At 52.3% G+C, this 23,869-nt stretch overlaps 10 protein-coding genes across 10 annotated transcripts; 4 read left to right on the top strand and 6 right to left on the bottom strand.

The window, feature by feature from the left end:
• Nucleotides 1–786: 786 nt before the first annotated feature.
• Nucleotides 787–1,753, top strand: SCP_1600350 (hypothetical protein; the record flags this gene model as incomplete). Its single annotated transcript, XM_027764486.1, has 2 exons — nucleotides 787–1,371; nucleotides 1,439–1,753. The coding sequence occupies 2 exons, from the start codon at nucleotides 787–789 to the stop codon at nucleotides 1,751–1,753; spliced, it is 900 nt and encodes a 299-aa protein (XP_027620287.1).
• A 340-nt stretch (nucleotides 1,754–2,093) lies between these two features.
• SCP_1600340 (hypothetical protein) lies at nucleotides 2,094–2,860 on the bottom strand (the record flags this gene model as incomplete). The annotated part of the gene is made up of 2 exons (XM_027764485.1): nucleotides 2,094–2,513; nucleotides 2,564–2,860. 2 exons carry the CDS (start codon nucleotides 2,858–2,860, stop codon nucleotides 2,094–2,096), a joined length of 717 nt encoding a protein of 238 aa, XP_027620286.1.
• A 1,899-nt stretch (nucleotides 2,861–4,759) lies between these two features.
• Nucleotides 4,760–6,294, bottom strand: SCP_1600330 (hypothetical protein; the record flags this gene model as incomplete). The annotated part of the gene is made up of 2 exons (XM_027764484.1): nucleotides 4,760–5,164; nucleotides 5,221–6,294. The coding sequence occupies 2 exons, from the start codon at nucleotides 6,292–6,294 to the stop codon at nucleotides 4,760–4,762; spliced, it is 1,479 nt and encodes a 492-aa protein (XP_027620285.1).
• A 1,050-nt stretch (nucleotides 6,295–7,344) lies between these two features.
• SCP_1600320 (hypothetical protein) lies at nucleotides 7,345–7,958 on the bottom strand (the record flags this gene model as incomplete). Its single annotated transcript, XM_027764483.1, has 4 exons — nucleotides 7,345–7,357; nucleotides 7,411–7,667; nucleotides 7,727–7,885; nucleotides 7,947–7,958. The coding sequence occupies 4 exons, from the start codon at nucleotides 7,956–7,958 to the stop codon at nucleotides 7,345–7,347; spliced, it is 441 nt and encodes a 146-aa protein (XP_027620284.1).
• A 1,406-nt stretch (nucleotides 7,959–9,364) lies between these two features.
• On the top strand, nucleotides 9,365–9,988 carry SCP_1600310 (hypothetical protein; the record flags this gene model as incomplete). Its single annotated transcript, XM_027764482.1, has 3 exons — nucleotides 9,365–9,389; nucleotides 9,446–9,707; nucleotides 9,766–9,988. 3 exons carry the CDS (start codon nucleotides 9,365–9,367, stop codon nucleotides 9,986–9,988), a joined length of 510 nt encoding a protein of 169 aa, XP_027620283.1.
• Nucleotides 9,989–12,983: 2,995 nt separating this feature from the next.
• On the top strand, nucleotides 12,984–13,244 carry SCP_1600300 (hypothetical protein; the record flags this gene model as incomplete). The annotated part of the gene is made up of 1 exon (XM_027764481.1): nucleotides 12,984–13,244. One exon carries the CDS (start codon nucleotides 12,984–12,986, stop codon nucleotides 13,242–13,244), a length of 261 nt encoding a protein of 86 aa, XP_027620282.1.
• Nucleotides 13,245–15,524: 2,280 nt separating this feature from the next.
• Nucleotides 15,525–15,689, top strand: SCP_1600290 (hypothetical protein; the record flags this gene model as incomplete). The annotated part of the gene is made up of 1 exon (XM_027764480.1): nucleotides 15,525–15,689. The coding sequence occupies one exon, from the start codon at nucleotides 15,525–15,527 to the stop codon at nucleotides 15,687–15,689; it is 165 nt and encodes a 54-aa protein (XP_027620281.1).
• A 1,423-nt stretch (nucleotides 15,690–17,112) lies between these two features.
• SCP_1600280 (hypothetical protein) lies at nucleotides 17,113–17,617 on the bottom strand (the record flags this gene model as incomplete). The annotated part of the gene is made up of 2 exons (XM_027764479.1): nucleotides 17,113–17,348; nucleotides 17,416–17,617. 2 exons carry the CDS (start codon nucleotides 17,615–17,617, stop codon nucleotides 17,113–17,115), a joined length of 438 nt encoding a protein of 145 aa, XP_027620280.1.
• A 2,644-nt stretch (nucleotides 17,618–20,261) lies between these two features.
• On the bottom strand, nucleotides 20,262–21,489 carry SCP_1600270 (hypothetical protein; the record flags this gene model as incomplete). The annotated part of the gene is made up of 2 exons (XM_027764478.1): nucleotides 20,262–20,784; nucleotides 20,843–21,489. 2 exons carry the CDS (start codon nucleotides 21,487–21,489, stop codon nucleotides 20,262–20,264), a joined length of 1,170 nt encoding a protein of 389 aa, XP_027620279.1.
• A 123-nt stretch (nucleotides 21,490–21,612) lies between these two features.
• On the bottom strand, nucleotides 21,613–22,771 carry SCP_1600260 (hypothetical protein; the record flags this gene model as incomplete). The annotated part of the gene is made up of 4 exons (XM_027764477.1): nucleotides 21,613–22,015; nucleotides 22,068–22,410; nucleotides 22,474–22,551; nucleotides 22,600–22,771. 4 exons carry the CDS (start codon nucleotides 22,769–22,771, stop codon nucleotides 21,613–21,615), a joined length of 996 nt encoding a protein of 331 aa, XP_027620278.1.
• Between the last annotated feature and the right edge of the window lie 1,098 nt (nucleotides 22,772–23,869).

Here is a 23,869-nt window from a genome sequence, read left to right as displayed (position 1 = left end):
GACGGCGCACTTTTTCAAAGGTATGATCGTCTATACTTTGGGAAGCCAGTGCATCAGTGAATGCGATGAAGTTATCTCTTTTCGTGTTCGCAGCGTTGATACGAGACTCATCTCTTCGACGCTTGCAAGCGGCGTGGCGGTGGCGCGACGGTGGCGCGGGCACATGTTCTCACGGAGCATTGTTTACAAAAAGCATGTCTGTCTTCTTCTGTCTTCCTGCCAGTCATCATCCTACCATCGAACCTCCCCATGTGCATGAACTTTCAATCACTGATTCCCGATATCTTGTCTGAGATTCTTTCCCATCTCGACACTCCTGATGCTCTAAGGCTTTCGGCCACAACAAAAGCGCTCAACGACATTTCGGTGAGAGGTGCATTGACATCTGTAACCATCATGCCACAAAAGCTGCCAGTATTCAGCGCCTATGTTCATCCGAGTCATTCGAAATATTGGAATTATGTGCGCGAACTACAGTTTTCCGTCCGGACCGACCCGTGTGTCGAGCCCATTCAGGATCTTTCTCCGGCACTGGCGTCCTTGCTCGAGTCTCTGCGGAATGGCAACCTCCTCAGCTTCACCCTCTGTGATTCCCGATTTCTTAGAGATTCCAAGGTTGCGGACGCACTTGCCGCGCTCCCCAATTTGAAATGTCTGACCCTGAGCCACGTTGACTCACTGGACCATCTCAGTACAACAGTCGGGAGACTGCGAAGCACGCTACGAATGCTCGCTGTCAATTGCTACAATACTAAGCTGTTATCCGGACCATCCCATGTGTTTTCAATGCCTCGCACTCTCACCAGCACTAGCACCAGCACCAAAGGCCTGCATGTTCTTCATGTGCACAATATCATCATTGCCGCTGAGTCGCCGTCGACGTGGCCTTCTGTGCGCCACCTTCGCCTGTCTCAGGTTTCTGTACCATTGCACTTTGTGCACACATTCCCCGCCATCTCCGAGCTGTGCCTGGACCACTGCCAATTCCAAGCTCCCTCTAACCAACAAACCAACTCACGTCTCTGCTGGGACTTGAACAGCTTGGATTACCACCAGACTACTTTTGCAGACTTGGTGAACTGCAGCGTCTGTTGTCCGGTCCACTGGCTGGACGTGAAGTTCTCCTTGATGCCTGATCCTTGGCCGGGTACGCAATGGAAGGAAATGATGCCTGGTCCTTGGCTGGATACGGTGCAATGGGAGGCAATGATGCCTGCTGTGGTTTCCTTGCATACCCAGTATTATCAATTCACTACTAGTCTGAAGTCTCTCGCGGAAACTCTCACCAATTCTGCGTGGAAACCAAGGTGCATCGAGCTGGAGTGCGACGAGACCAGTGGTCAGACGCACCTTCGACTTGTAAGATACATGGTAAGTATATTTCCCATCATATGTATTCGCACTGCTGAGCAACTGTTTATTTCTTCGCTCCTGACAGAATATAGCCGCTGAGATCCTGACGCAGCTACCATTCATCTGTCTTGAAATTTGCGTTCAGACTCAACACTGTGAGCTCGCGATAGCAGGGGGCATGGCGTCGTTCGAGCTCCCAGAGCTCCTTCCGCAGTCCCTTCGGTATGTCTCTCTCAGTGTGCAGTTTCCCAAGTACAGGTACACATGCTACTGGTACAAGGTTATGGCGACCGGCGGGTCCGGGAAGCGGGTGTTAGTACAGATGGAGACCAGGATGGGAGAGTCTCTGAGGGAGCAGATGCGGACGCCGGGCTGCGATTTTGACGCGCTTATGGCTTGAAACGTTGACCGTACGCATCTACATGTTTTTAGGTGTGTTAATATCACGCGCCAGTTCGTGCGACTATGTATACTCATGTATGTTCGACTCCTATGGTTGACATGCTCGCTCGTCCCATTTGCAATGAGTTGCATCACTTCTCACAGCGTTAATCCTGCGTGTACATCAAGGTTTTCCGAATCTAGTACGCAAGATGTATACTAGTATCAATTGGTGTTCCTTTACACTAATCACATTGATCTCGCTGCGAGTCAGATTTTATGCCACGATCTCAAATTAAACTAATTCAACATAAGTGCTTACGTCGTTACAATCTGCACCTGCCCTTAATGTGATGTGGCTAGGGCCAACACGACCAACAAAAACCGGCATATTTACGGCGAGCGAGACAGGAGGGGAGACCAGGTACTAGGGAGAGGGCGGCATACTGAGAAGCAAACGCCAACACTTTGAGGGAGAACGAGCTCGAGGGTGATTCTACAATTGCAACCCGTTCGACATCGATAGTATGCGCACGTTGCAAAGTGAGCTCAGAGAAATGAAAGAACGGTTTAGGACTCCGAGGACTATAGGGGCCTGCGAGAGTGACTTGGCCCGCCTGGCTGCGGAAGCTGGGGAGTATCTCCCGCACAAGATTACTGACACCATACAGATGGATGTCCTCCAGTCGCTCGAGCTCTGTAAGTGCATTGCCGACACGTGGGGCGGCGTAGATGAGATGCTCCATATCCTCCATGTATATTGACCTGAGTTCATGCGCCTTCTCTAACACGTCAGCAAGAAGATATGCACCAGTCAAATGATGATTACGGATGAGGACGCTAAGATGACGCAAAAACTGTGCCCGAGAGAATCGCCGATTGAGAATGGATGTACAGAAGCTTTGAGCTGTTTGCAGGTCTGCAGATTGACAGAGAAGAGTGCGCGCGGTAGAGCGATGAGATGGAGATGGCGAGTAGTTTCAGATAAACGCGGCGCATCGCGAGACCAGAGGAGAGAGACGAGGAGGAGGTCGTCGTCGGGGGCCTCGTTGAGCAATAGCAGATTTATGTCGCGGACTTGGAGAACAGATTGTGAAATGTGTGGTTTATAATAGTTCCTCACCATGATCGGGATGATCGATTCGTTCTCTGTAGCTTTGCGCGGCTCCCCGCGCCGGGCCAATCTTCTACGCGCCTATCTATGAGGTAACGGATGCACATTTATTATTTTCCCGCGCGCGGGCTGCGCGCGCCCCCCGGGGTCTTTTCCCACCCTCACCTCGCGCGCCCTCCCTCCAGAGTCTCGCGCGCGCGCGGCGCGCCTTCGGTATATATATTTGCACTCCTGCCTGTGCACTTTCTGCTTAGACTTCACCTTTGAGCTCATGGTGGCGTTAGTATTGTGGCTCGGAATATAGGATTAGTATTCTTCTTTTCAATTACTTACTGGTTTATTTGAATAATACTTCTCGAGTCTATTCCGTGCTTATATTGCGCACATTGAAAAACGCACTCATTTGATCACCTGCAGTAGTGCCACTGACGTCAGCGTGAATTCCTGACCCGTCGGGTCGGGGGCTCGAGTTTCGTAGTACCATCAGTATCAGCTGGGAAAGCTAAATACAATATTCTATTCAAGTTATACACACATTACTTACACAGCCAACCATAAATTTTTTCTTTGCACGTACCCGCCACAATGAAGCTGTAGAAAGGTAAACATGAAACATAGTGACTTAGGCAACAGTGAAATGAGGAATTGCACAGAGGCATCCGGATATTCATTTCCAAAAAAATATTGCAAGCCCTAGTACTACAGTACACCACCATGGGTTCAAAGGTGAAGTCTAAGCAGAAAGTGCACAGGCAGGAGTGCAAATATATATACCGAAGGCGCGCCGCGCGCGCGCGAGACTCTGGAGGGAGGGCGCGCGAGGTGAGGGTGGGAAAAGACCCCGGGGGGCGCGCGCAGCCCGCGCGCGGGAAAATAATAAATGTGCATCCGTTAACTCATACCTATCCGTGAAGGGCGAAGCACGCGACTCACGCTTCGTGAACGAGCATATATATAATCGTCGGAGTTTTCCCCCTAGAAAGGAGTGTCTGTCTTACATCTACGTCCCATAAGAACTGCATCTGATTCCTCTCTCCGGGTGCAGACAGGTCCATACCGTGACCTGCCTGTTTTCGAAAGCGCGATTTTTCATATGCAGATCCTTTTGCATGCACCTTCAAGCTTTCAAGGACGCTGCGCAGCCACACTCCGTCCTCTTTCAGCGTATATAATTCACACTGATTGGATGTTCGGCGGAAATATCGTCCTTTTGTCTGGCCGCCATATTACTCTCTGTTGCTTCCGCGCTCAAAGTACAATTCGCTTGACCCCTTCGCGATATCTGCACCAACACATATGCACTCCGCTGCTATCCACGATGGGTTGAGCGACTGACGGCAGGCCCGCCTCGGCGCCTCCGCTCTGGAGGATGACTATAAGAGTGATACTTAACGCTGCCATCTCTTCGAGGTACATACTTAGTCTGTTCTCAGTCTTTCTGCTTGTATGGAATAAATTTCATCACCATCGTCGATTTGCTCTGCGGGCTGCGTTTCTTACTGCCGGAGGATGCCGATCAAATAGCCGTTGAATTTGTCAACTATCGAACGTTTACACAGGTGTACTAACTTAGTAGTAGACGAAGACAAGTCTAAATACAAGGCTCGTGGATCTTAATGAGCTGGATGTACAATTATGATACACATAAATCGATGTTGGTCTCTGGTACCATGCACGTAATATCGAGAGAGCACTAGCATGCACGAAAAGCAGAAATTCAGCAACACTAGTATGAGTTTTGTAACGAACGGTGAAACCAAACTGATATCATTCCCAAAGCAAATGAAAGCACACCAAATGTCAAACCTGCCCTACATCATTGAGCGCCACAAATCCATTGAACGAACCACAAATAAGCTCACCGCCGCGGACAACGCTAGGTCGGCCTTTGCCGAGCATCGTCTAGTGCGCTCACAGCGCCCCAAAATTACAACCCGGAGTGCGCATTTGAGCGCTCACCCATTCCCCCAGCTCCATCGACATTGGTTCCACAGCACGACCCTCGCCAGACCCAACGACTCGCCACCAAGACGCCCGCACCGTCGGAGGAAAGTCTAGCTCTGCATCATTTTCGGGCCGCCTCCAGCCAAGGGCGATATACTTCAGTGACGGGATGGAGCACGCGAGCCTGTGCGCCTTCGCGGCCATGGTTGCATCTAATTCTGCAATAGTTGAGAGTGAGAGAGGGGTGTGTGATCCTGTCTTGCCACTTAGAACCACCTCCGGGTGCTTGGCCGTGGCGACAGAATCGAGGTATATTTGGATGTACATGATGTTCTGTCGTGCAAGCAGGGCGGGAAAGTCTATTTGGCCAAGCTTAAGAAGTATCAAATTTCATTGTTGATTCTGATGAAGGAAAAGTGAAGGCTCACTTTCATTTGATCGGCATGTGGCTCCTCTGCATTGTATATCACGAGTTCCAAGCATCGTGTGTCTGGCAATGTGTCGATCAAGCATGTCCAACTGTCGGACACTTCCTCTACGACGCGCAGAGATAATACTGCAGGGCGGATCTGTTTTTGGAGCACAGCACACATCTCGTCGAATTCTGGAGTTTCCGGATACATCTCAAAGGCCATGAGGTCCAGCCAATGGATCGGACAGGCGAGCATCCATCGTTGCAGAGCCATGAATGCTGTACAGACATAGTCCAAGCGCTGCCAACCACGTACGCCAGATTGACTGCCCGCCGACCAGTGGTAGAAGTCCTCCAGACGGAATCTTCGTACGTTAGGGAACGAATGGACGAAAACAGAGTCGCATATACTGCTTAGATGAAGGTAGCGAACCGTAGGCAAACGCAGACCTGCGTCGATGATCGGTTCAAGAAAAGGCGGCTCACCGCCGGACAACTCGAGCGACTCGAGTTGTTGCATGTGGGAAATACCAGCCAGAACGTCACCGATTTGGACTTGAAAGTCGAGTTTGAGCGCCAACTTGCGTAATACCGGGCTGAAGCCCACAAGAGACTGGACAGACTTCACCCCAGCAAAGTCTTCCAATCGGAGTTCCACGAGCTCGGGAAGAGCTGATATCGCAGCCTGGATACGAGACTCCCCACCGATTATGAACTCTGGCTGATACAAAACCAATGCCTGCAGATGGCCTGGTCTGATCTTCTCCAGGAGATCTGCTAGCAGCGGAGGAACTGTTACATCCAGCATATCTGGACCATCACATGCTTCGGCATTGACCTCGAGGCGTCGCACGCAATATAACCGATTGGGTATGTCTGCGAGAAGATACCTGCAAAATGTCTTGAAATGGGCAGCGTCCCGGAAGCGGATCTTCACAGAAGAGAGAGCATGGCGAGTGGCTAGATCGTGCAGTACGCGAGTGGTCGCAGATAGCAGGAGTGCATCGTTGGTAGAGAGATGAGAGATGACTGCGAAGAGAGTATCCTCATTCAGCGACAAGAGGTGTGTACGCTGTTCTTTCTCTAGCATGGTGCCCACAGCTTCAGCCTTCGACATCTACAATGCGTGTGTGTCATTTCAGGCCTAGAGTCTGAGGATCAGAATGATGAACGCACTTCGAGCAAAGGTTGTAAATTTGCACCAAGATTGCTCTGTAACAATAGATTTACTCAGTCCAGGAAAGTGCCACGTCGCACGGCAGCTGTAATAGAATTTGTACATACCTGATCACGCTGCTTCACTTGGAATGGCCTTGATATGTAGGGTGATTCCACGAGCACTTGAAGTCGTGCAGTACGTAGATACTAGTACGGTAGATGTTGAATAGACGCTGCCGCAAGTTAGCCGAGAAGGGAAGCTCAGATGCTATATAAGGCAACTTTCACATGTCTACAACTTCAGCAGTAACCACATGCACTCGGCTTGAACATCTAGGCAGGATGAGTCTAGTTTCCCTTCTTTCCATCACATGCCGTAACAGTGCAATACGCGATATGCGAGAAGCATTACGGTATCTATACTCTGCAGTCCAATCTATCTCTAAAAGCGCAGTGAAAATAGGATACGCGGCAAGTCCACGGCACGAAACGACGGCGATTCACTTGGTTTGATGCCCAAAGGCGCTTTTTCCTCAGCTTCTGTAAGTTCGTTGCTCTTGCGCCTACCACCGAGGGTGCCCACCGTGCGCAAGAACATGATCGCCAGAATCGCAGCTATCGGCAACAATCGTCAGAATACAAAACGCCACCAACACGCGACCAAAGAAGTTGAACGCGGACGCACCAAAGAACGCGTCCTTGCACGCGTGCAGCTTCCCGGCAGGGGGGAAGACATTCGTGCTATCAACGTTGATGACGATCCCCTCCCGGAGCGACACGCGCTTGAGCGTCGCGTCGTACACGACCGTCGTGATCGCCAGACCGAACGCACCACCGAGATGCGTGAGCGTTTGGAGCAGCGCCCTACCGACGGACGCTCTGCTTGTACGGCAGACACAGCCTAGAAACGAACAGCGCCTCGGACGGGAACACAAAGTCCGCGCCGAATGCGATCAGTACCGTCGCCGCGAACCCGAACGAGCTAGTCCACGCGCCTGCACAACGATCAAGCTCAGCACAACACAAAAAAGTTCAGTGTGCAACGTACTTATCCTCCACCGTCGACGGCATGCCTTTGTCAAACGCCGTAAATCCACCTACGAAGACCAGCGCAGAGACACCCGTCATGAAGTAGACGCCACGTCTTTCTATCGCAGCACAAAATCGGTCAATACTACCATGGCGACGGGGACGAACACACGCTCTGTGAGCTGCTGCTGCCGACGGCGGCGCCCGCGGGGGCACCTGCGGCGAATGTCGCGAATGTGACCTAGCGGAGTCGTGACGGCGGGAACGCATTCCCAGCTGTGCACGTAGATATGGGTCCAATTCATAGGTAAATATGCCTTCAGTAATTGACGCACTGAAGCTAGGATAACCGCGGCGCCTTGACACTCGGAATCCACGAAGAACATTGAGTGTGGAGGGAATAGGCGGAGACGACCCACTGCAAACGGCACTCCGGGATCTTCAGGTCGCGGCAGGGGGTCGGCAGCGCGATGGACGGCGGTTCCATTTGACGACTATCGTTATCGTCCGTAAGTAGAGAAATGTGAGCAGGAATGAATACGGGAGCGGACGCACGTTGCGCAGCATGCCGGTCGTGCTATGAGGCCGATTGACTTTAAGGTCCACCACCCGAGCCGGGCGTGCTAACCTACGCGATGTACAGCATGAGCAGAAGCATGCAAATTACGAGGAGCGCGATGCTGTCTGCGAACGCGTGATAAGAAACTGTACATGTAAGGGTATCAAAGAAAGAGGGGGAGACGTACGTACGTATACAGAGGCCGCTGGGTGTCGCCAAGTTCCAATACAAGAGGTGCTCCTGTAAAAACCAAGGACTGCGACAACGATAAAGCTGAGATAAGGTATGCAGTCACGGTCGAAGACTTCCTCCAGAGTCCCTACTAGCCAAGGGTCCCAGCCATCTGGGAGACAAGTCCGCAGGGTATTGAGTAAGAAAGAGACGCGCTGGAACCCAGCGCTTATTGGCGCGTCCTTCGTACTCGACCAGTTTCACGCTCAGTCTTCCCTCGTGCATCAAGCTTCTCAATCTCGGGGGGCCAGTCACGTATTGACGAACATATCACCTTGCGGTTACTCTACCTGTAGGAAACATTTCGTCAGCGTCAGTATGCCAGGAGCCTACTGGCCGCAGGAAGACGCATCTGAGTGTGAAGCATTTAGTGACTGAATCAGCGTTATTGTCATTGGATTTCGACGTAGCACGTTCGGTGAGTACAGGATGCCGTTCTCATCTCCAAATAGCCCTCATGGTCATGTCTGACATATCTTCCCCAGTACTCGTGATGATGGTGGCTAGGTATTGACGTTGCGTCGTTTTACAAATGATGAGTGGGTAAGCTCCTTGAGGAAACGCAGACTCCGTTGAGTGCATAAACGTATTATCTCGCTTACCTGTGCCATATATGACATTCAGCGGTACCGTAGGCAAATTCGAATGTACCGACTAACGGTGGCCGCGAAGCAACTTGCTCTGCAGGACGCGGTGGAGGTCTTCCGTGATATGTATTCAATCTTTGATGGATCTTTCGCTAGGTCCATATGGAGCTCTTGAAAACTTCATTCAGAAATGTGTGGATATGTCGTCCTGGGAGTGTGGCTGGTGCGATCGGTAGGCGTACGGAGGATGTTGTTTGGCAGAATTATCGTTATATGCTTGTTGACTATCTGCGATGCTTACGATCTATAGATTTATTTGCCTTCAATATTCAAGCGTTGGAAGACCTCAACACCCCGAACAATAACCTAGAAACACGTCATCATCGCCCTTGCACGTACTAAAATGGCTTGTTTCCTTGGGTACGAAACAAGTGGCTGCCATGCTTTTGTCATCGTTAGATCCAGCCATTGTTCGTACATTTGGTAAGCGTGCCACCCCTCTATAAAAGACGGCACCTGGTACGTCCTCTCTCTCAACCCCCCTCTTCCACCATCGCCCACTACTATGCCTCAACCCCAAACAGTCTCATGCGTCCATGTCCGCACGCGTTATCTTACGAAGTGTGTTGGTTTCTTTATGTGCCTCAGCTCTTGTCGACTGATATCATCTTCGCCAGACACCAGAGGCAACCATCGCTTTAGAGAATGCGGCTGGAGGTCGTCGGACCACCAAGCCCCCGCTCCGAGTCCCAAGAAGAAGGCGTTGCTCATCGGGATCAACTACGACACTGAACCCCGCAATGATGCTCAAGAATTCACCTATCGTCCTTTCACATTCCCTTCTAACCCTCATAACAACGGAGATGGGTTCATGTATTCTTCTAGGGAGAATTTCATTCCTCCTGACGTCCGTGATGCTGTTACTGGACCCTATCAGATGTACGTTGCAATATATTCAGTGCTCTACGTCCTGGTTCTAACAATAACATTTTCGAAGTTATGATACTGGGAGAATTCAACCGATGCTGCCGAACTCTACTGGTATCGTGATGCCTGCATCCGCACGAGGGTGGAATATCAGTACGGTGCACAAGGACACATGCGCAATGGGTACTATCCCCCCTCTGATGTTCATGCCACTCATCAGCAGGCCATTCACCATCCTCAGTATGATCTTCCGGTGCTTCCCACCCAACAGCCAGTCACCCGCCCATCTGTGATGTCGTTGGACATGGCCCATGTAAATCCTGCAGACACTCTTCTCACGGTTCTCCCCCACGGTAGCATCGCTCCTCATCTGCATGTCGCACCCCAGATTAACGTACCCAAGCGCTGTGAATGGGAAAATTGCGGTGCAACCCTGCTCGACCCTAGCAATGCTGGTATCAAGAAACACCTATGTCAATTCCACCCCGTTGCTCACTCGAAGAGTGTGTGCTGCTTGTGGTGCACAGGCAGCACCGTCTGCGAGCACACTATGCAGCTGGTCAGAGGTCATTTAGATCTTTGGTTCGAGTGTAGTGAGAAGATGCCGCCCCTCCGAGGACACGTCACGCGCGAAATGTGGACATGAGCCCTTAACCGACATCCAACGGCGGGGCACTGGCCGCAGATCATGCTCTCCGTTCTTCCTGCGGCTCCCAGCGTGTGTGCGACGGATCGGCGCTCGCGGCTAGTAACCGCAGACAACAGGTGCTAGGTTGGTCGTCCTCTGGGAATTCACATGCCTTCGAGTGAGCAATTCTCGTTTTGCCGTCGGCCAGTGGACTGACATAGATATCCTTGTTCAAGTCCTGCAGCTCATGTCCCTTTGCATCTGCGCGAGTTGGGGAGTTGCCACCTACGCCTAGCATTTGCCCAGTTCCGCCCCTTGCTACGTCGGACCGCATCATTACCCCAATCTACATCCCCGTCGACAACCTACCGCACTCCGGCACTATCGGCGCCATCGTTCTCGACGAAGACCACACGCCCACCTAGGCTATCTCGCGACGTTCAACACATTTGGCTTGAATACTTCTACATCGATCCGGCACCCTCTGCCACTGCGCGGTAACAACTCTGCCATAACGACATGCTCCGACGACGAATTCGACGCGCTGCTGAGCCTCAGCAGCGACATCTTACCTGGCCATTACTTATTATATATTCGCAGCCCCCAGTGAATTCGTACTCTCGCCATCGCTACGCATCGGGTATTTAACATTCTTGAATCCCCGTAGTAGGTTCTATCTACTCTGTAATTTAGGCGAGCTCTTTGAGAGTTCTCTGTTGCCCATTCTAGGCCTATTTTTCTGTATTCTTTAAAGATATACTTTTAAGTCCGACCACGGCATGAAAACCTGTCCAGATATGAGACTTGAGGCCTGAGGAGAGGGTGAGAACGCCGTGGTTGGCAGTTGCCACACAAGGTAGATGGCCTTCCCCTTTCGGTCATGCGATCGATTTGTTCTGTGGCGCTAGGCCTATCACCGACTCCCAACACTCTCTGCGATATCTTTGTTGTTCTCCACAATTAAAAGCTTGATGTTATTAGCTTGCTAGCTAGGGCTCTCGGAACGATTCTGGACAGAGGATACGGAACGAAGAGACGACGCGCCAAAGTACGAGCTAGTTTTGAAGTAGCGAAGAGCGATAGAGAGCGATGCATTATGCAGGTACGTCTGACGTTCTTCTCAACATCGAGTTCTGCTACTTACGATGCGCAGAACGTGGGCTTGACACCTTGAACATAGCCGGCCCCGTCGCTTATCCCCAGATGCAGTGGTGACTCTGCTCGCCCGTTGTGTAACGACCATCAAGAAATCCCCAGCGTCATGATGCCCCCGCCACCATCGTCCATACCCTCCCCTCTCGCTCAACAATCTGCTCGCTCTGCTCGACGCAGGCATTTCAGCGCGCCGGAAAGCTGAACTTGCTGTCGGCCTTGAACCGATAAAAGTACGCGGTCAGAGATCTGAATTTGCTGTCGACCTTGAACCGATAAAAGTATGCGGTTAGGGACCTTTGCAAACCGTCCACGCTGCGTATCGCATCCCGGCCTGTTGTGCGCTCTGGTTCTGTCGATGTTCGATCTCGCCCGACAGTCGGGCGCGATATCTGGGTATTCACCCGAACGTGTTGTCGGTCGTGTGGTAGACTCGTCCGGCGTCGACGCTCGTGAGGTACGGTGATATTTTGAACATGGCCAGCCACATCGCTAACCGATGCGTCGGCGGTGGCTGTGCTTGTCCATTGTGTATCGACTATCAAGGAATCCCCAGCACCATGCTATTCTACACCATTGCCCCACCGGAGTCAACATCCACGGTCTTCCGCTCTTCTCAACTACGACTTCTGCTACTTATGATGTGCAGACGGCGCTCTTGATACGTTGAGCACTACGACTTCACCGGCCCCACAGTCGAACGGGAGACACAAAGGTTGCCAGGCACTGCTCGCCCTTGTCGTGTAACAAGGACACGCAACACGCTCAATCGTCGAGGCACGGGTGTCGTGCCAGCCGCCACGTCAAGCGTGACCGACGAACTGCGAAACAAGCCTCTTCCCCGTCCGTCGCACCGGGTTTTCCTGACGACATCTCTGGGCCGTTTGGGGCATGCTGCGGTTTGCGTGTGCTGCTGTCCTTCATACGATAATCAGAACTCGGCCTCTTCTGCGATCGACAGCGGCCAGTCGGGCAGTCGATGCTCGCGAATGCGCCTGTTACTGTTTTCTCCATCCGCACATATCGTGGATGACGTGTCGATACGGCTACTATTCCTCCTCCCCGCTCTCCTTGTACGCACAAGATGCGTGGATATCGACGAGAACACTGACGAACTATACTAGGGCCTGCCAGTGAGCCTCCTGTCCGACGGTGATCTGACCGTTGTACCCTGACTTCTGGCGTGGTGCGACGGTGAGGGCCAACTAGGCCCGCCGCGGGGGATCGCTTCGATTTACCATCGAGGTTCCTCCGCGTCAGAACATTTCGAACGCCTCCGTGATGGCCCAAACTGCGCCCGGCAATAGTGTGACCGTGGCAAGTGCGAGCTGCAGCGCGCACGTGTGGGGCCAACGTCGATGCTGGTCTGAGGCAGGCAGAGGGCGCAGACGGGTAGAGAAAGGACTCGGAGGCGATGACGTACCTCGTCGTCGAGCGGCGGTGTCGTTGATCTGGGGATTGAGAACTGCTGAGAACAGAGCTTGGGTCGGTGATCGCGTCGAGGTTCGATGTCGACGTCATGGGTGCTCGACGGTGATTCTCCAACATACCTCCAGAGCAGTCCAGGATGGGACCAGCAAGCTACAAACTCGCCCCGCCCGCCCGCGCTTCCACCTTCCTCACCACCTGTCCCGCCGTCCTCCCATGCTCCCCGCCCCCCTCGCACCCGCGCTCCCAGACGATGCGCCGGTCAGAGCTGTGACGCACTCTCCTTCATGTCTGAAGCTGGTGGCGACGATGGGGGAGACAGGCCATGTATGTACGTTTAGGGACACCGGAACTCCGAGATATGCAGGTGAGGTGGTCTCGGGGATGTACGTCGACCCTACTTGTAAGTGGTGCGGCGCAGACTTTTCCGAAGCCCTGGTTGTTTATTGGCTAGCACGCGCGAGCTGTGCTTTGGTGCCGCTTGTGCGTAAGCTGGGTTCGAATCCCAGACAGGGAATTGTGAAATGACATCGTGCTTTTTCTTGTCTGATGCCGTCGCTTGCATCGCAGTCTGTGACCGTTTTCTCTACATGTGTGCACATACCCGGGACGAAGTATCGATACATCCACAGCAGTCGACGCTCGCAAGGTACGAATCCTCGCTAGAGGCCGCGCCACTTGGGGCTGCTGCTGCGGGAATGTCGTCAAGCTCGGTCGTGCGCGGATGGGCGCTCGTGTGAAAGTACGTAGTGCGAAACGGATGGTGGATTCGAGCATGCGTGCGTGCGGTACCGTAATTAAGTGCGTCTCTCTGTCGATGCGGACGACCCCACAGGCAAGCACCGCTCTGTGTCCAACCCACACGAACCTCAATCGGTCTCAAAATCTGCTTGGTGGGGATCCAGCCGCACCGACTCACACTCGCGCCCCCGCCCCCCGCGCGCGCCCAGAAATCCGTCGCTATGCGCACCGGTCACTTGGGATCGCGGTAGTCGAGTATTCCTCCCCAGTACTCACACCCCGGCGGCGAGATGCACGTAGCGTACCCGAGTAGTAGCCCCGTCGGCCAGCCGCACCGAGCCGACTGCAGTGTGCACTAAGCGTGAGTGTGGTGGTCCACGCACGAATAAAGAAGAGCGCGGGAGAGGCGCGACTAGTAGTAGCGCCGCTTTGAGGAGACCCGCTAATCGTCCATGCCCAAGCCATCCACCAGTACGCGCCCAACTGCGGTGCCTTTCGTCGCATGCGGCAGAGGGGATGGCCAGAAAGGAGGGAAGCCACGGCTACTGAGCGGGTAATGGGACGTACGAGTAGCGGACTAGGACGCACGAGCACCAGACTAAGAAGCAGTGCGCGCCCGTCCGTCGTCAACGCACCTCTACCAGAGCGCGTGGGATCTCGCAGAGAGGACCGCCAGGAGGAGGAGCTCACCGGAATTGCATATATGAAGTCCAGGGGGGGGGGGGGTTCATGACGTCGCCCCTCAACGTCAACATCCGCGGTTGGGAAGCATCGAGTACGTCCAGTCTGGCAGGCGTGTCTGAGCCAAGGTTTGGCCTCGGAACGTTGAGGTCGCGCGAATGCACGGAGCGCAAGGTGGAGGCGATCTGAGGGGCCGCGCAGGATACAGTCAGTTGGCGGACCTGTCCATAGAGCGACTGTCACCGTGGCACGTGCGAGCGGCAGCGCGAGGGAACGAAGGGGACGTCTGCTGAGACAGAGGGACCCGGAGGCGATGACGTACCTCGTCGTCGAGCGGCGGTGGCGTTAACCTCGCGTTGAATATTGTCGTAGCTAGGTTAACACGGTGCTCGACGATTCACGGACGTATTTCCGGTGACGTGCCCTCAAGCTCATGCCGTTGACTCGAACAAACTTCCACGAGATATGATCGCAGATGAGGTGGAGCGACAGCTCTGGATCGATGTGTATGACGAACAGAGTTTCAAGTGGGATGCGGCATGCCATTGAGGCCCTGGTGGCCTGTTGGCTCATACGTGCGGGTCATGCTTTGATTCAAAGCATGACCCGCACGTATGAGAGCGCGGATGAGAGCAGATCACTGCTTGGGTTCAAATCCCAACCAGGGAGTTTGAATGTCGCTGAAATACTTTTTTGTCTATGGTAGTCAGAAGCCGTTGCTGCTGAAGCTGGAGCTGGATGGGATGGCCGAGGTTCTCGGTTAGTGACAGTATTGGTGTCCTCCGACGTACTTGGGAGATGACGCCGTCGAACAGCGACACTCGTACTTTCGGCGGGTTGGCTCCGCTGTGTCCATCGTCGATCATCGATCATCGATCGTCCTCCACGGACGCGATTGCTCTGTATACGCTCTTCCTTGCTGCCGGATTCTCGACTACCTCGACGCTTCCCCCTCGTAGTGCGATTAGCGCCGTCGCTCGGGCTGGCAGACTATGAGCTGTACCTCCGACCAGCCGGCGTGCGATCTCATGCACTTCGGGCGACTTACGGCAGGCGCGATGGACCGCTAGAACGTGCGCGACGTGTCATTTCTCAGAGCGGTAGTAACCAGTGGTGCGTCCCGCACCCATTCCGCCCTCTTTTTCCTTCCTTGCGCAGAGTGCCATACCAAATGAGCTCGCGAACGTGTATACCTCCGCATGTTCTACCTCACCGGGCTCGTCACCGCCGCCGTCGTGCCGGGTACGCCACCTACATGCTCCCTCGCGCGTAACCTGCTCCCGGCGTCATCAGCATACACACCCCCGGAGCGATGGCGTACCGGCGAGCCTGCAGCTTCCACGGGACCCTCCAACACGCAATAGGCTATGAGGACAGTGGGCCTTGGACCCGTCTGTCTAGGCATCTCGATCCCGCCGCCGTCGTGCCTTCCTCTCGCTGGGGTGTGTATCCCCGTGCCTACCTCAACCGCACTCTCCGTGCATACCTCGGATGGCGTACCGATACGTACACGGGCCCCCCACTGGCTCCGCGCGGTGGATGCTGGATCGCGAAGAGCGCCGGCTACGCCCCGCCGGTGAAGGTGCCTTCCGCGGACGGTCTCAAACTGGGGAGCACGCGCGGGACTGGGAGAACCACTTTTTAAAGCTTTTTACGATGATGACGGAGCAGGCTGTGGTAGATCTTATGCAGAGCGTCGGCGGCTGCAGCGCAGCGGCTTTATACGCGAACGAACGCGGTGCTGACTTGGAGTCTACAGTAGTGTGTAGCCGAGTGGATAAACGACGTCAAACCGGTTTATGACTCGCCTTAGCACCGTAGCCCAGGGACGACGGCATAGGCTTTTTTCATTCGCAACTTCTGACAGTTCAAGTTCATGCTGGCGTGTGACCTGCAACCAGGCTTCATAATCTGATGTCGCTCTTTCCTTTGCCCTGGTTGCATGTCGGTCAAGTCCGCAGGCTAGCCATGGGCTGAGATGGCGAGATGCTGGGTTTGACTCCCAGTCAGGGATTAAACAAGTTGGTTACCACTTTTTTTCTCGTCTCATGCGCTTCGCTGGACTTTTTCTCTCCGGACAACCCTATCCATCCGCGTACATTAGTAGTTACAGCAGTCGGGGTGGCCCCTTAGGATCGCGGGTAGGATGGTTCAGGTTCTTGGGGAACGACAGCGTCACGCATTTATCTCGTTCAGAGTGGGAGGCGGCACCCTGCGCGCGGTGGCTTCAGGCGAGAACGAACAACCCGGTCTTTAATCCTGCGCTTTAGCTTCTGTTTTCGATCTTTGGGCTGTGGTTATTACCTGCGGGGCGTCGCTTGCGTTCTACGCTCGGAAGGCGCGTGGGTTCAACGTTCGGAAGACGTGCCAGGGATTTGCGTCCTGTGTGGAGAAAATATGGTGTGAGCGGTTGGTTACTGTAAAGCGCGTTCGGGAATGACGGGGCTATTCCAGTTCAGATGCATCTTTTTTGAACCACGGGCAGGTTTCGGGATTTGGGATACTTGACTTGAGCCGGCTGAGCTACGGAGAAGGAAGCAGATGGACCCTACATGAGCACATCTTCTTCCGCACGTTGGCAGACTCGAACCCTTATGCGATTCCTCTCGGCGAGCTGGTGGACATGCGCACCCAGCTGTGGCTCGTGCTTCGACCCTGCGAACCAAGGCTGTCCTCTGCGAAGACGATCTCGATGTGGCTTGTAGCTCTCTTTTCTCTCGGCCAGCATACGTGATTTTCTCCAATCCAAGTTCATTTTGCTACTTGTCACGCAGGCACCTCAAGGCCTCATCCTTTGCGTGAATGTTGAGTATGTGAACATTCGATCTTATATGGACAGCATAGGTGCGGTAGAACGGTGGATAGTTGGCTGCACGCCAAGTGGATGAGAGTCTTCGGTGAGGGAGGGGCGGCCTGAAGTGTGGCAGTGTGTTGGCAGTCAGCGAGAACCGGCTTAAAGCATTTGAGCGCCATGTACGCCGCAGCACGATTCGTGAGGTACGTCGGCTCGGAGGGGTCAAGTTCTACACAGGACAGAGAACGAAGGAGAGTGAGCGGGTCGCGTGAGCCAACAATGGCAAGAGTGCACACCGATCTCTCTCGTGTAGTGCTCAATTGCTTCTGGGAAGCACTGTGCCTTGAAAGCGGCATTTCCCTCTTCCTTGACCTTTACTAAATCGGTCTCCGTTGCGCCGGGCGGCATGGGCTCGGAGGGATCAACCTCCACGGATGTTTCGGTTAAGTCTTCTGCCATGAGTTCTTTAGTCAATACGCACATGAAGTCCTCAGACATGGCGAGATATAACCCGTGTTGTACTGGGCGCACTCAAATTCGCAGCTGCAGCTGCCTTGGCCTACTTGCCGAGTATGTAAACTGCGTGCAAAGATGGCACGCCTGTGGCGAATGTAAGTTAGATGCTCCCCGGCCATGCTTTTACTTCGGCTTTCGACATCGCTCACCTCGCCTCCTTGTTGGTATCCGTGTGGCCGTAGAGGAAATGAGAAGTTCAAACGACCAGCGTTGTGCCCCAGGAAGACACCAACAGCTCTCACGCTCGAGAAACTGCAGCGACAAGTTGACAAGTGCTCCCCTGTCCGCATGAACGAAGCATGGAGAACACATCGTCGCCCAGCTGGCAGGAAATATCGAACTCAATCAACATGACACTGTAACTAATTGAGTTCACGTCAATATACTTAAGAGAAGACTCTTAAGATAGCCTGTTCTCACAGGTACAGACTGTCCCGGAACGACGGGCGACCCAGCTAAAAGGCCCGAGGGCGTGTAGAAGACGATGTGATTTTGTATCTCCTTCTATCTCTGCAGATCGGACAGGCTCACTCACCTGCTTTGGTGTTTTGAGGTCACCATGCGTTGCGAAGTGCTTTTCGACGAGATGGAAGTGGCGAAAGCCACATGAATTCCAGGCGAAGCTATGCAGCCAGCCCCCGATGGTCGGAACATCATATATTCTTGTTTCCATCCAAGAACTATCCCAAATCGGTATCTTAGTGCAATGGAGTCACTATTTTGAAGCATGAGAACAGGAGCCGCGACGCCAGCGCGACTCACCAACGTGAATATGGCGAGATTGTCGATATCCCCACATTCCCTGAAGGCAGGATACAGAGGAGTGACTTGCATGAGCTACAAAGACGAAAGTTCGTGCGTCGTCGAGAACGTTGGATTAGAAAACTATGATCTTCTCTGCTCGGGAGAAGTCATGATCGTGCAGTCGACGATAGGACATCTGCAATGTCTGACGCAACAAGTGCGGCTTCACGGTCGACCCATGCGTGCGCGCGAGCACCATGCGACACACGTTCGGAATCTTCTGATGTGCCACCGCGTCTCTCACCCCGCGTTTGAAGGCCTGAAGGAGAGGTGGATAACAAGGGGCATATGGCGGGGATGGTGCTACTGAGCAGAGCCCGAGTAGCACGGTGTACAGCGTCCTTGGTAAAGATATGTTTAACTCAATGCACGCTGACTAGAGAGATGCAACAAGAACGAAACTTGAATCTCAATGACGCCGACGCGACGTTGCTGACAGCGAGGGCGGTGGTAATTTCAGGGTGAAGGGCTTTGCACAGAAGCTGAATCTCCCAAGTCCCCACCTCAGAGAAGCTGGCAGAGTCAGAGCGTGAACAGCTAGGTCCTTGACGGATAAAACAGTTGTGTATTCAAAGACGTCGGATAGACGCTGAACTAATGAGCCTAGTAGTCGGGACGTAGTCGGCATGACTACCTCATGCAGACACGCGCCGTCCAGATCAAGTCACGCCACGTGCTCACACCTATTTGAAGACTTTTACTATCGGAGTCTCGGAAAGCGGCGAGACCTAATAATATTTCTGAAAGTACACACTACCCCCTTCAGCGCATTCCTCGCGCTCTTTTATGTACATAGGTGGAGTCTGGTGGAGCCTCGCATTAAGTGCTTGGCTATCGTCACTATGAATTCATAACTACATATGTAGATGAACCGCTGTGGAGTAATGACGTCGAGACTCGTATCGTACAAATACAGAAGATTAACATACATATCGGGTCGGAGTAAATACTGGCAAATATCCAAGTCCAACATTACCCCCTCGTTAAGATTTTTCGTCCTCGAAAGAAGGAACGTCAACTAACTATCGTACAAGAGCATCTCAGTGGTAAAAGAAGACAAAATAATTACCGGTACAAGAGACATCGTTTTTCTGGAGGCTCCAGAAAAAATAAGCGTGTGAAACAAACAATGACAAACATACGTTCAGTGCTGTCCTCGACGTCTCGCAAGGACAGCTTTTCGTCTCGCTTCAGCATCCTTTTGCTGTAAATCTGCACTCGCATACCATAACGGTGGCTCGGGATCAAGTTTTGAAGGTAAGTACCATTTCAATCGCTCTCCATTTGGGGGTGGGCAATGCCCGCAACGGAAACGGGCTATTTGTACATGTTTGTTCCATGCCAAATGCATTAACCTCCCGGTTCCAATGCCCGTCTTCGAATTGTGAAAGATCTATGACATGTAACGGTCAATGCTATAGACAAATTATGTTCGTGACATATCCCGCTACATACTTCAGAAATTTCCAATTTTTTTAACCTACTAGTTCTGGAGTTATGGGTCATGCGAGAAGTAAGCAGCGAGGTACCTCAACACCGTTTTCTGCGTGAGCTTCAGAGTGGTCTAAAATTTTTGAAAAGTTGCTCAGACAAGCTTAGGCATGTATAGAAGCCATGTACCAAAGCAGAAACCAAGGGAATGAGTTGTTGAGCTTGAGGAGCGGAAAGAGCGAGCATACTATAGCAAGTACAATGCGCACCGCGGCGGGGCAATTCTACCAGCGCTGAAGACAGCAAACTCGACTTTGAGCCCTGAATTTGATGCCAAGAAGCACAGCAATTCCATTATAGCACAGAGTAAAGTATTTTAAAGTGTTAGGTATTAGTACATGTCTATGTCATAGTCAGCTTCAAGCCCAATGTTAGTATTTACGTCGTCCATGATGGTATCGAGGTCCGGGGTATCGTGGATCAGGGTGTCTTCCACAGTATTTGCATGGGTATTCCCCAAGTCTAGCTGGTTGTCTGCAAGACTAAGGAGAAGTTGGGCCAAGTCTGATAACATGAAACTGATGGGAGCTTCAACAAGCACATACCAGTCACTGTTCCTTGTCACTGCCGCCAGCACAGCATACATCTTCATAATTTTGTTGGGCAGACTCTTCTGGGTTGTATTGAGGAGGATTTCATCATTGAATAACTTCCGGTGTATGTCAATTTGATCCTTGAGTTGTGCAACAGTCATTCTATGGATTTCATCTCGGTCAGTAATGAGTCCAATGCTTCGCAACCTCTCCTTCTCTCGATCCTTCTTTCGTTGATCTTCCTCCTGCTTCTTGCGATACTGGACTGCGCGCTCCCGCTGATTCTCCACCAGTTCTTCTCGAAACTGTGCGTTCTCACCGCTAGCATCAGCTGTTCGTACAGTCCGCATCAGCTGTTCGTACAGTCCGCATCACGTACCCTTGGTCATCCTCATTGCAGCACTTCACGATGAACTCTTCGGTGTTGTTACGCTCACTGCGTGCCTGACTAGAGAATGTGGAGGCTGTGCTGCTAGGACGTGATCGAGCATGGACACGCCATGAGCCGAGGGCACCCTCGTTTGCATCATTGGTGGATGGGATGAAGACTAGTGCACGTTCCGCAGGTGTCAGAGAGTCAAATGGTCCACCGACAGTGAATTCTGTGGTGAACTGTACCCATCCCTTTGCTGCACCAGAGAACATAGCACTAATCATGCACGTGAGCCCAGGGAGATCAGGGGCAAGCATGCACACAGCAGCGAGTAGCATCTTGTCCATGAATGGTTTGCCATCAAGTGTAACCTCGTCCAGTGGAGCATTAGAGTCAAGAAGAAGAGTAGGGTGGAGTGCAATATGATTGCAGAAGGTGGGGAGTTTGCGGTGTAGTTCCGTGAGGTCGAGAAGGTTCACAATCTTCGAGCCATCACCTCGGGCTTGGCTAAGATAAGGCCACGATACAGAGACACCGTATAGTGCCATGGCTGCAAGCTCAGCAAGAGTCGAGGCATCCTGCAATCCCTTTGCGACATTACTCTCGAGATGGTTGACTCCTGGCTTGGCCTTGCTGTCACAGATCTCTTCCATTAGCTCGACGTACAGGTGATGGTAGACAATAAGTTCACAGGCACCATACGAATATGCCTGATAGCGTGTGTTGGACGTATCAGGAAATCACCGATTTGTGTTCTCGTCATGCAACTCCTTCTTTCACAATGCCATGAAGATGCGATGTCGGTCCTGATATCCTGTGTCATCATTCTTGTGTCGAAAGAGTGCCCCTGCAAGAGCTGTAAGCTTGATGCCACCATGAGCACTGGAGTCCATAGCACGTTGCACAGCGGCACTATCTGCATTCTGGCCAAGTTTGATAACAGCATCATTAGCCTTGTTTGCAAGGAGGACTGGTGGTGGAAGCTCCATGTTCTCCCATTTCATTCCCATCGCGACAACACCATACTTGAATGCATTGAGATTCTTGTGGCCACAACAACCACCGAAGATGAAGAGATCAATGAGACGTTGTTGAGTCGAGGGGAGTTCATTAAAAGAGATGTCACCAAGTTGCCTCTCTAGTAGTCTGAGCCTAATCTTGCTCTTTTCCTCCAGTGACCTATTGATTGTCTAGGTTAACTAGCAAACAAAGTTCCATAATGCCGACTTACAACTCTGTTGCATCACCAGCAACCTGGCGAATGTCATCTGCTGAGATAGAACATATGGCCGTCACAAGCTCTGCCGACGACAGAACATCCATCCGTTCACGTCCAAGGTCACGGTGTGTCACGTCCTCTTTCCAATCTTGACACAGCTTGAATTTCTTCTTCCCGTCTGCTGCATGATCCATGTTCTGCATCACTTGTTTGCGTATCCAATCATTAGTTTCCATAGACTGTCCTTCATGAGTGGCCAGAGGACTGTTGCTATAGGTCTGCGAGATTTTCTCCGCCAGCTGCTGTGAGCCCTTGAATTGGCGTTGTGCAGTATGATCGAGCGCAGGAGCAACTTCTGCAAATCACGTGCGAAATGTCCAAGTTGATTTGTCGGAATCATCTACACCAGGAGCATAACTAGGTACAGCGAGTGTAATGTGCCTCGCTTCATACGTAATCTTGCGGTGTGTGGTACCATCTGTACTCTCTCCGAAAGCTATCAACAGAATAAGAATAAGGTATTTCAATAACTCAGAAAACGTACCGGGTGCATTGCTGATCTCCCTCCCTAGCTGCATCAAACCGTATACACCTGCCTCCTGCTTCGCGCGACCTGCTGTACAATGTGAGATACCTCGGGCCACTTTGATACCAAAGGCTTGTCCGCATGCCGTGATCGCATACTTGATCTTGTCTCCTGCACAACTCGCCTTCATGAGTTGCCGAGCAAGTCATCGTGCTGCAGGTGAGTACACCCGGGAAGACGTGGGGTGCCAGACCGAAAGCTTCTTTAAGGAACACTAAGAGCGCACACGGGATTGTTGAGCGCGATGTGCCCGCTTCTCCCAGGTACGAGCCTGTTTCCGTCGTGAGACTGATATGGCTTTCTGGCGGGCTAGATTTGCATAGCACTTCTCCAAAGCAGTAGTGAGAGCAGCAATCCGAGAAAGAGACTCAGCAGACAAATCACGATTCTGGGTAATCTCAAGTGCAAGATGGTTCTCCAGAGTAGACACTTTAGCAGTAAGATTCGAGCGCAGGGTCCGTCTTTCTCATTCCAGACGAAGATTGCGTGCACGGGATTTCTGTAAATCCTTTCGAGTGCCAGAGAGGTTCACTAGGGCAGTGTTTCCAGATGAGACCCGAGCCTCCAGTTGCTGCCTGAGCACTAGAACTTCATTTTCAAGTGCTTTCAATGTCTTGTCTCAGTTAGCAATATCCGCAGAGAGGCGAGAAGCATGGTGTGTAGCTGCAGCAAGCAATTCCTGTAACCTACAGATTTCTGAATCCTTCGTTGCCAGATCACTGGTGAGTCGGAGTAAGTGTGCTTGAATTTCACTGTTCTTCATGTTCTTTCTACCAGGTGGCCGGTTTTCAGCGTTCCTGATCGATACGTTGGGCTGCCTAGAAGGGTGAAGTGCATTCAGGCACTGTATGTGAGCCTTTTGAGCCGCAGTGCGCCCCATCGCGAAGATTCAAGGGTAGAGAGATGGGCCGAGGTATGTGGAGTGAGATCTAGCATAGTTCGGACTGTTAAGCGCTCGTGTTCTGAGGATCAAACTCCTCCTGTGACGGCGACCCATGCATCTTTTCACTCCCTCCACCAATCCTTTTTCACTGTCGAGAAAGCTTGTTCATGAGACATATGGCTACACATCCTTTGTGGTACTTAATTTTTTTTTGGCTTGAAAAGAAATCCGCAGGGCAATTCCTCAGAGATATTGAAGTTTCTGCTTAACAACCACAGAATCTGGAAAAGCACCGCAAAGAAACTTTGCCCATGCATCTTTCATGAATTATCAGGCATACAGATA

Source organism: Sparassis crispa (assembly GCF_003851025.1).
Source record: "Sparassis crispa DNA, contig_000015F, whole genome shotgun sequence".
NCBI classification, from domain to species: Eukaryota; Fungi; Basidiomycota; class Agaricomycetes; order Polyporales; family Sparassidaceae; genus Sparassis; species Sparassis crispa.
The sequence above is the reverse complement of the archived record's forward strand: the minus strand, read 5'-3'. Positions and strand labels throughout refer to the sequence as shown.